Here is an 11,561-nt window from a genome sequence, read left to right as displayed (position 1 = left end):
TGTAATTAAAAAAAGGGTATGAACTGAGGACGGTGGTGTTGGGAGACAGCAACTTTCTGTAAAGGATCTTCACACTTCTTTCTATGTGAGTCAAATCCACACCTAAGTGTGACCATGTGATGAGAGGACACCTGGTCGTTCCATTTTAATCTGGTTAGAGAGATGTTATTGTGCTTCCATGGAGCATTTAAATTGGTGCTTCCTACATATGTCAGGAGCAAGGCTGTCAATAGATTGAGTCTGGATCTGACATGGGACTAATCCGACATAAATTGGATTTTTATAGGATCTCAACATTAGAATCATGACCCAATAATAATTGGATCCAACTCTTGCAAAATCTAAACCAAATTTTATATATTTAAGTTAAATATAAGAGTTATGCTGAAGTGACTTTACGTTGAAATCTCATATCGCATTTCTTAACGTGAAAGTGTATAAAAATCATATATGCGTTTCATTGAGATTTCTCCACTTTCACGTCAAGAATTACAATATGAGATGATTCCAGCTCTAAATATAATTTAGATACATTCTTGATCAGACCCAAATCCTTATTGGAATCCAAATATTCGATCTGGATCTTGAGTTATAAGAATGGATAGAATCTATGGCCTGATTCATATCTCTAATTAGGAGGAGAACTATTGCATGTGGTGACCCTCAAAATAAGAGGCTTGCAACAAGTCGAAGAAAACTAATCACAAGTGAAATTTGACTCAATAGTGATCTAGTTTATACATATTGGTCCAAGATATATAAAAATTATGTCCACGTGTTTATGAAAGGATGTAGATAACATCATCATTGAAACTCTAATGGGTGTTTTATTATTATTCTTGTCATAAAGACAGAGTAAGCTGACTGACGTTGATTTTCGTGGAAAGAACCGACACAGTAATACTTGTTTGAAAATAAAGGGACGCGGTTACAGTTACAGCTGTTGCTGGGAGTAAACAAGTGCAAAACAGCCATATGACATTTTATGGGTAAATTTTGTAAATTGCACTCGTGTTTTGGCTTGTAACGCAATGTCTTGTTGTCTTGAATATTCCGCTCATCTTAAATGTAAGCTAACACGAGGGTAAGATTGACTGAGTGCATTTTTTTTTTTTTTTTTTTTATTTATTTTTTGTTCTCACAGCCCAACATTGATTTGTCTTTGACATGTGGCGAAGATCCTCTGATCATGAAACTTGAAAATTTTTCACTCGGCAAGTGCACAAAACCGTAGATCTTTCCTTGTGTATCCCAAAGAAAAAGACATATGGTTCTTTACACTTGTCCCATCCATCGAGTGAAAATTTTCTAATAAGAAAATCTTGAATACTACAATCTTTCAGAATTCACAAAAAAAGTCATGGTAAAAAAAAAGATTTTCTAACCTTAATCCAAATTGTTGAAAATGAACGGCTTCCAAACACTTAAATTTAAGATTAAATTTCAATGGTGAAAAATAACTTTTTTTTTTTTTAAAAAAAAAATTAATAGAATTTTACTCCTCTATAATATTGTGGTATTGATCATGTTTTTAAATGCCAAAAGGTGTTTTAATCTTGAAATTTCTCTTTTATTACTTATATCATCTGTACCACATGTCAAATCAGTGTTGGGGCATAGTAGATTTGCTCACAGTGCTGAGCAAAAAATCACTCTTCACTTATCTAATCCTAAGTTAAGATGAGGGTAAGATTGATCTAGTGATTTTTTACTCAAAGTACTGTAAGCCAAATTGCTCACAGACTAACAATCGTTTTGACAAGTGGTGCAAATGAGATAAAAAAAACAAATTTCTCTCTCTTGGCCATGGTGGAAAAAATGAAATTTCCTGATAAGATCACTTTGTGGCATTTGAAAACAAGATCTTATACCACGAGGTTGTAAAGGACAAAATTCTATGAATTTTAAAATAATAATAAAAAGATTATTTTACACCATTGAATTTTAATTTTAAATTTGGGTGCACGGTAGCCATCCATTTCTAACACTTGGATCAAGCTCAAAAAAAATTTATTATTGTTATTTTTTTTTTAATTTTTTCATGAAAGCTTGTCTTAGATTGCCAATGTGATAATCCAGGTGGGCCCAACAACTCATTTTAAGATTTGAAATCATACAATTAAAATTTGTGGGCAAATGACACACGGGACAGGAGAGAGAAACTCTCTCTATGACTTACGTCATTTGCGCCACATGTCAGTTGTGCCATGCACAAAAAATACTCAAGATTGATCATATCTTTGCTTACTTTCAATTTGGAGTTGGGAACATATATTTGTTGTTAAAAAATTATGATGAATTGATTATCCAATGGTATGATGCCATGTGTATCAAAAATAGAAAGAGTGATGGGTTAGTTGTAGAGAAAAAATTTAGGCATACAAAAGTCAATCCAAGACATTACAGAATCTCGGATTGACCAATTATATGTATTGAGGACTTCCTTAACATGGTTATTTTTGTGAATTGAGGAAGCCCTCAACACAAATGATTGCGCACGGTTGTTCAAATTCAGGTTCTTCGAAATCTCGAATTAACTTTTCTATGAGCAAAAAATTTTCAAGAAAATTGCCAGAGCAAAAAAATTTCAAGTGGTTTAAGTGTTGGGATTTTATCCTTCTTTTTTACACATGTGGTGTCATGCTATTGGGTCATTAACTTAGGACAGATTTTTGCTAATAACAAATCTTGGTTGACTTAGTATTGATAAAGCCATGTAAGTAAAATACACTCAACAGACAGCCAAATCAACATTTGGGAATCCAAGAAAATTACCGGGTGTGGCAGAGAACGTATATCAATCAAATAAAAATGAAAATCATTCCTCAATAAGTAAAATCATTACTACTGAGATTTTGATAAGAGTTTAATGTTATAATTTATTTCTTTTAACTAGTTGGTCGTGATAAGTGACTGAATGTGCATTTGCTGGTATTAATTATCATTGTGCACAATTGTTCGATGGAGTTGGTAGTCTTAGATCTCGAATAAAAAAAACAGAGGTGGTTTTCATAGTAAGATTAGATAATATTTAATAGCAAATCCCAATCAAATTACTTGATTTGGAGAAATATTTACAATTTATATTACAAATGACTCATACTAGTTAGCATCATCATTTGCAATTTTCGAGAGCTTGAAGGTAACAATTGAGGATGCATTTTGATATATCTGTCAAAAAATGCAAAAGCAGCTAAAATATCCGCAACCAATTCACAAAATATTTAACTGCCTCCTAAGAATCTGATGAGACTGATTTTCCCTGTTGTTGTGGATGGATGATATATTGAAGGAGATGGTGCGGAGAATTTTATTTTTAAGGTATATTCACGAATAACACCAATTCCATTATAAATAGAAAATTCATAATTATATATTACACTCTTTCAAAAAAAAGAATAATATGTTAAATGATGAATAGTACTCGTTGCTAACCAGTACCATCAAGCTCCATAAAAAATAACAGTGATCACCATGGTTTGTTGGGCATGCATCTACATTAATATCTTTAAATGTTATTGATAGATGTCTCACATAATCTCACCAAATAGTGGGTGGGGTGGGGGGAATGTTGTTAATATTGACACTATGTAGTAATTTAAGTTTGTAGAGTTCTCGGTGGCTTAGTGTTTTTTCAATCTGGAGGACACAATCGTTTTCTAGCGAACAAAACATGTCAGGGCAAGCATCTAGTGATAGGTATTTCATGTGGGAGGGACTGACTCATTATGATGGGTGGGACCAAGTTTGTTGTTGTTAGGTGGCAATGTTAAGCTGTACAAGGACAATGACTTACGAACTAACCAAGCAAGTTGTCATGAGGTATGGTTTAGTTGTGAAATAATCGAAACAGCAAAGAAGACAAAAAAATGAATAAACACAAGGATTTTTGTGATTTGGCAGTGTGCTTACGTCTACATAATAAAACAAGAACCACGACTATTTTCTCTCGAATTTTACAGCCCTAGAAATCTTTATTTACAAAACACATTTTTCTCTCCAAAAATAGAATAATCACTATCTTCCCTATGCTATCCTCAACAAGGATTCTAATTAAGGAAGTCTTATCCAAAACAGATTACAAGGAAACAAAAGAGAGAATTAGATCAACTGCAATATTTCACACTTGTTATGGCATGGTATACAATTTCCTTTAATTGATTGGAATCACAAACAAGTTGACTTGATGTAATTATAGGTAACTAGAAATGATGTCATCCAAGTCAACTCAAAAAACTTACCTAAATGACATTGCGTAAAGTCCTTTACTCTACTAAAATTATTAATGACTTGATTATTGGAATATGATACAATGGATAATTTGCTAAGAAATAAAAATAAAGTTACAAGACTAATCTTTGAGAAAGTAAAAGCGAATTAATCAAAACATAGTAGTCACTAGTATATGGTGAGCCATGCATCCTATTATGTGGGATTAACAACTATAACCCCACAAAATGAGACTGATTGGTGCACCAGCACAATAGCCATAATTTGATCAGAGTAGCTTAATAGAAAAGCTCAAACATAATATTAATCCATCATGATTTCTTACATCTATAATAAATTAGGTGAGAAGATCCAAAGAAAAACTTATTCATATTTTTTGTACACAATATACACCACTCCACACGGAAAATAAAATTTTACTCACAGAAAAGTCAAATCAGGATTTCACAGGATCCAGATGAACCCATATGAATTGAGGGTATCCCCAATTTACAAAACTATCCTATTAGCTAGGTTTCATACGATTGTTCATCTGGGATTCTATTAAACCCTAGATTAACTTTTTTGTGAGCAAAAAATCTCCCACTCCACACCACCTCTTAATATCGTGCTTCATCACTTGTGGTGGTCACATTCTGGTGGAGCAACAAGAAACCTAGTCGAGTCAGTACAATAATCATAAATGAGATGGTTGGCCCGAACCCATAGGAGCTGATGTCTCTGGTGCAGGCTCAACTCTGACATCATGGGCTGGTCCCACCAGTATTTCCTCTCAATGCCGCTACATCTCCGTGAATTTTCCACCATTGTGATCGTGATGGGACACTCACAGCCATCGATCTCAAACCCCTTGTAGGATGATAAGAAGGGGGCATGGTTCCAATTTGTCTTGACCCGACCACCCTGCGTGGCCCAATCGTCGGCATTCCATATGGAGCTGTACACACCCATTGCTTGGTCCTTTGGAAATGGCACCACTTGTTTCTTCTTGTTTGTGAACACCCGTATGGGTGTCTCGTCCACTAGAAAGCTGTAAAGAGTACCAAATTACAAATTGAAGTAAGAAACCAAGTATTGATTTGAGTGAGATATTGCAAAAATCTAATTTCTCTCCCTAAATTTCTTTTGTTGTACTAAATTGGTTGTGGGCACATCCGCTCAACTTAGCGGCTTAGGATCTAATCTTTACAGAGCCAACTCTAGTTTCATAAGCTGTCTTCTGGAAGAAGTAGAAATTCAGAGCTTGAAAAGCTACATCCAGAAAAAGCTTGTTCGTTGTAGAAGCACATAAGCTAGAAATTGATATTCGTTTAAAATTTTTTATTATTAGATTCTGATAAATGACCAAAATATCCTTAATGTTGATAATACACCAAAAATGGGTAGAATACCTTAATAAATATATATATAATTTATATTAAAAAATTATAGAAATAATTATTTTCAATTTAAATAAATTTATAAATTTTATAATTCTATCAAAATTTTGATAATATCTCCTCTTAAAAATAGACATAAAATTTTCTTACTAAAAAAAACACATGCATAATACACAATCTACCCTTCACATAATTATAAATGGTGTTTTAATAATAAAGTAGTGATGATGAATGACTTTTAGTCTTGATAGTAAAGATGAAAGGTATTTTGGTAGTAATCCCATTTTGAAAGATGAAGGATATTTTGGTAACTATATTTGAGCCGTCTTACATTTTTAACTTCGCGTAAAAGCCATTTGAAGAAGTCCATTTTGGACAACTTCCATTAAGAGTTATTTTGGACTTCATTTGAAATCCATGGGAGCAAAAAAAATTCAAATGAACCTCATTATTTAGCTTTTTTGACTTAAAAGCCAAAAAAAAAAAAAAACAAAAACAAAACTAGCCACTGAAGCTCAAACAAACGGACCCTTAGCCTCTTGACTTAAAAAGTACACTAATGCTAGAATGACACAAAGATAGACACAAGGATGACACAAAATAAGTGATGGCGCGCACATAACTGTAGATGCTTTTAACTCGTATCTCACTAAAAGCATCTACAATTATGTGCTCGCCACCACGTCATTGTATCACCCGTGTCCCCCTTTGCATGTGTCACCTCGACACAACTCTAAAAGGTAATAGAAGGGTAACTTAGGGATACCCTTAGTGACAAGAATACAACCCAACAGGAATATAATGGCTTGAAAATTTTCTAGCCCAAGACAAATTTTGTGGATCCTTAATTTTCTCAATGGGCAAGATCATACCGGGTTAGTAGGCCCAATTGATGGTCAATCCTAAATATCAAGCTGTTTAGATAAGTGTTTAAAAGGCAATGGTATTTAAGTCAGTTTGAATTAGTCTTCTACGGAAGACCATGGTCAGGGAGTATATATTCACCAAAACGAGGAATATGTCTAAATTCCACTAATAAAAACGTACTGAAATTCTAAAATGCGCTGGTATGCTTGTACTAGCGCAAAATAGCAAAAACACGAGAGCGAAGAAAGCCAAGGGCAGAGGAAGGGGTTTGTTTATTACGCACACGACATGATGCTGGTTCCAGAGGATAGAGTATGAGTGGAAATCCTTCGTTGGGTCGAACCAGAGACTCAGTCTTTGCTCCCTGTTTCCTATTCCATTAATGTACACGTTTGTCTGCACCAGATATGGCTCACCCGTTGTGTTCCCCAAGAACTCAAAGTCGAATTCGTTGTGATTTGGACCCTCAGATGACATCTGTACCTCCACATTTAAAACCCAAACAAAGAAATAAATAAATCAAAATATATGTTTTTCACAATGAAACTATTAATAAGTTTTTTCTTTTTTAAAGTCTACTATTAACATACCAATTTTTACTAATAACACATCAAACTATCTCCAGAGGCTAAAGGATTTTGTTTAGGGAAATGTTCAGCACCCTAAGTTTTACCACACACTTTAACAAACGTTTTTTTGTCCTACATGGGTTAGAAGTATTGGAATGAGTTGATTTTTGGTGAGTATGATCTCTATGATTAGAAGATCATCCTCCCCAAAAATCAGCCCATTCCGAAATGTTTAGCCCCATGTTTACACGTTGAAAAATCGTGGATCGTCCATTTTTTGTAAATCAATTTTGATGGGGTTAGAAGTTTTGGAATGAGCTGATTTTTGGTGAGGATGATCTCCTCACCATAGAGGTCATCCTCACCAAAAATCAGCTCATTCCGAAACTTCTAACCCATGTAAGACAAAACGCGTTTGTTAAAGTGTGTGGTAAAACTAAGGGTGGCGAACGAGACCCTTTTGTTTAACATGTGCTCTAAAAGCACAAGTTAAACTGCATTAAATACATTGCAAATAAGCATTTGAGGGTATTTTTGATAAAATAAAATCTTTTTAGGGTATTTTTTTTATATAGGAAATTCAATTTTGAAAATATATTTATTTCGCTTTAACATGTGCTCTTACATTAAAAAGACAATAATGGATCCCATTCCAATTAAAATTTTGTAGGGTATGTATGTTCCACTCGAGCTATAATGGTGTAGGGTCCATATTAGTCCACTACTCAACTATAGTGGAGCTCACATTATCCACTTTATTGTCTTCCCTCTTCACTTTTTTAATAAGTATTTTTTTTTCTCACAATCAAATAATCATTTGACATCTGGTGCAAATGATATCACTAATAAGAGAGGAAATGTCTCTCTTGCTCTTGGTGGAAAATGAAATTTATTTTATTGGATTACTTTTTGGCATTCAAACACATGATTTGATGTCATAAGACTGTAGAGGACGAAATTCTACGAATTTTTAAAAAATGGAGAAAAAAAAAAAAAACCCTTTATTTTTCACAATTGACTTTTCATTTTAAGTTTGGGTACTCAGTGGCCATCTATTTTCAATTCCCTATATTAAGCTCGAAAAGCCATATTTTTAACATAAGTTTTTTCATAAAATTTGTGATAATCAATGTGGGCTCAATGACCCATTTTAAGATCTTAAATCTTAAAATTGAAATTTATGGGCAGACTTGCTAGGAGATTGGAAAGTTTCTCTCTATTGGTGATATAATTTGTGCCACATATCAAACAGTTGGTGGGCTATGAGCAAAAAATCATGAATAATGATAAAATGACCCCCTCCCCTTTTGAAAAACTATACTAACATGATTGTGCATAGAACCATGGATTTTCTCAAGATACACAATTGTACATATTTTATCGGGATGTGCGATTGTGTATCCCAAGGAAAAATCTACGATTCTATGCACAACCATCTCAAGAGAGGTTTTTTTTTTGGGAGCGTGGGGGGGGGGGGGGGGTTTGTTAGAGGGTGAAAGGGTGAATTCGGAAATCACAACTCAAAAATCATCCCCCTTCAACTCATTCTCTTTCATCTGCCCCCACCACCACACTTTCAACAATCTCTCTCCAATTTATACCCTTCTACCTATAATATCTTTCCACGTTTACCCTTTAATCCAAAACGATATTCGTGCTAACTCCTATATGTATTTAATTATAAGATTCTAATAACGTGTGCCCTTAGAGTACGTGTTAAAGTGCAACAAATACACTTTGAAAATTGGAATATGAGGGTACTTCAATAAAAATTAGATTTTTAAGGGCATTTATTGCACTTTAATGTAAGGGTGCAACTTGGTCCGGTTCAAATTAAGAATCGAACCAAACCGATAGTTTTGGGTCGGTTTGGTACGATTTGGAACAAGTTGCGGTTTCTGTTATGGTTTTAGAAAAGGCTTTTATACAATCGAACCAAACCTTATATAATAAATAAATAAATTTATTTATCTATTATGAATTATTTTAAGAATAAGACATATATTAATGACTTCTTTAGAGATAAATTAATAATTTTTTTTATCATTCTATTAATGATTTATTATATAAAATAATTTGTTTATTATTTATTTTTTATCAAAAAATGTGGTTTACCCCTGCTTTAGCGTGTGCCCAAGGGCACATGTTAACAACGCCCAATTATTAAGGATTGCTGTGTTGTAAGTAAAAGTTGGTGTGCCAATATAATCTATCTTTAAAAAAAATAAAGGAGATTTTTCTTACATAGAAGGCAGTAACAGTTCCAGCAGAGTCTCCTTGTATAAGCTTGATTTGAATTGTTGTTTTTCCAAACAAATATTTGCTTTTTGAAGCAAACCCAGCTCCTGTAAAATCGACAAGATAGTTTCAAATTTTCCATAAAAACAGGGGATAAGAGAAACAACAAAACAAGTCATCTTGTAATGATTTACCAGAGTAGCTATCGAGCTTGAGCTTAAGCTGCTCTCCCTCGTAGATTACATGATCTAAAGCCCAGCTTGGGTGGAACAGCTCATCGAACCTAGCCGTACTCACTAAACCCACGAAAACAAACACAAAGAAGCTCAAAAATAGAAACTTTACAGACGAAGAAGGTAATGAAGCCGCCATTACTGAGAGAGAGCTTCAAAGAAAGAGACACTCGGCTTCAAGCTCTAAGCTTAGCCGAAGCTTCTATTCTGCAATTGCAAATATTCTGCGAAGACTAGTTCAGCATTTTATAGCCCAAGTAAGGCCACTTCATTATCCACGTAAGATTGCAGATCTCGATGATTAAAGATGTAGCCTTAGCTGGAATTGGAAACTGTTCGTTTTTTTTTGTTTGGTTTTACTTAGCTGACGCCACGTGCCAGCTGAAAAAGGCAAATGCGATATAAATGGGGATTAATTATGGTAAAGTTACAACACTACTTCCCCTGCATATGATTGCTAATAAGTAGATATTTTTAAGGGATAATTGTGTAATTGTGTTTAATGATTTACGTGCGGTCTGATCAGCGCTTTATGGGGAAGTGGTGTTGTCTGTGCTTGGGAAAGTGTGTTAGTGGCCAAACTTGGAGATTCTCATTTATCAGATAGAGTCATATCCTGTGCTTCAAGAGTTAGATTGCTATCAAACTCCAAGTTTTTGTGTGTTAAAATGATTTAAGACATTAGTAGACCCCAAAAGAGTGTTGGAGATGGCGAAAGTAGGAAAATTAGTAAAGGATTAAGATGAATTGTTTCAAAATATTAAGATAGAAAGCCCTCCTACTTTTTATTTATGTCTTCTTTTTTTTTTAAGTTTAATAATTTACTCTTTTAAATGGCCCTCCTTGTCAAAGAAACCCTTTATATTTATTTATTTTTATTTTTATTTTTTTGAGGGGGAAAGGGTTGGGAGTGGTGAGTATAGGTACACCTATTTTTAATAAGATTTGTTAGTAACTCGGTAGTGGGTAGGAATTGAACCACGTCTATGGTATTATCACCCATAAACTTTACTATCAAATTGTTTATCGATTAATCGATGAAAATTTATGTGACATAGAAAAGCTAGTCAAGTCCAATATTACTAAAGATTATCAATGAGTACTACTTTAAATCCAAGGATTAAAGTCATTAATTAATGATGATGAATTTTGATATATCAATTTGTCAAGAGGTGTACCGTGGACTAAACATTCAAGGGTTAGTGGATTATATATTATCTGTGCAATAACTAAAAAATAAATAAGTTAAACATCTATTTGGAGATTCATGAGCAAGTTACCTAAATACACTCAAATTTAATCTGTATCGAAAAATCCTTTATTTACTTCTCAAAATGTGTCATCTACAATAGAGTAATATTTTTTGATCCTCACTCAATCTTAAAATCTTTATAACAAGGTAGGATTTTGGATAAGTGCGAGCCCAAAAAGAAAGTCATCCTGTTGGGTTAGATCTCTTAGTATTATCTACAACTTGAAAATTCTACCTACTTTAAACTAAAAACTTTCAATAATGAGATGTCATTCTGGGGGAAATAAAAAATGATGACTGATTTTGGATAGAAACTTTTAGATTTTTCTATAAGATGTAAAGGTCAGTTTGTAAATGTTGGATTAAAGACGAGAATGAAGAGTTTAAAAAATAGTTTATCTGAGATTGAAAATTGATTTAGGGAAAAACCCAACAACTTTAAAGTTGGCATATATTTTCACTAGTAGTTGAAGATAAAAAGACATTTCAACTGTTGAAAAGGATGTCTCTAATATCGACAAAATCAATTGTGAAGGATAATGTCTAAATCACCTTTATTTTTTCTTCAAATAATTATAATTGATGCTAATGCTATCTTTTCCCCGTCTAATCACAAGACCAATCAACAAAGTGACCAATGAGTCTTCCTTTTTGGTGGGGTAAGAGACTAAGGGTAGGGAATAAGAGGGATTTTCTGGTAATTTTTCGTAGACGATTCTTCAATATGCATGAACTTGAAACAGATTTGATTAACTTGGTCTCAATGGATGGGATGCCACCCATTATCACTAAC

The 11,561-nt window shown here is 33.6% G+C and overlaps 1 protein-coding gene across 1 annotated transcript; it reads right to left on the bottom strand.

Moving 5' to 3' along the window:
- Positions 1–4,630: 4,630 nt before the first annotated feature.
- LOC147387341 (xyloglucan endotransglucosylase protein 6-like) lies at positions 4,631–9,933 on the bottom strand. The gene is made up of 4 exons (XM_086421866.1): positions 9,478–9,933; positions 9,290–9,390; positions 6,760–6,953; positions 4,631–5,260 (listed from the first exon to the last, which is right to left on the bottom strand). The coding sequence occupies exons 1-4, from the start codon at positions 9,653–9,655 to the stop codon at positions 4,846–4,848; spliced, it is 888 nt and encodes a 295-aa protein (XP_086277992.1). The 5' UTR covers positions 9,656–9,933; the 3' UTR covers positions 4,631–4,845.
- Positions 9,934–11,561: the final 1,628 nt, after the last annotated feature.

This window comes from Akebia trifoliata, chromosome 13, assembly GCF_017979445.1.
Source record: "Akebia trifoliata isolate Shusen 1 chromosome 13, ASM1797944v1, whole genome shotgun sequence".
In the NCBI taxonomy this organism is placed as follows: Eukaryota; Viridiplantae; Streptophyta; class Magnoliopsida; order Ranunculales; family Lardizabalaceae; genus Akebia; species Akebia trifoliata.
The sequence above is the reverse complement of the archived record's forward strand: the minus strand, read 5'-3'. Positions and strand labels throughout refer to the sequence as shown.

Coding starts and splice junctions, on each gene's coding strand:
- LOC147387341 (XM_086421866.1), bottom strand. CDS start 9,655: ATGGCGGCTTCATTACCTTCTTCGTCTGTAAAGTTTCTATTTTTGAGC. Junction 9,391..9,477: donor CAAGCTCGATAGCTACTCTG/GTAAATCATTAC, acceptor TCGATTTTACAG/GAGCTGGGTTTGCTTCAAAA. Junction 6,954..9,289: donor GAACTGTTACTGCCTTCTAT/GTAAGAAAAATC, acceptor GTGGAGGTACAG/ATGTCATCTGAGGGTCCAAA.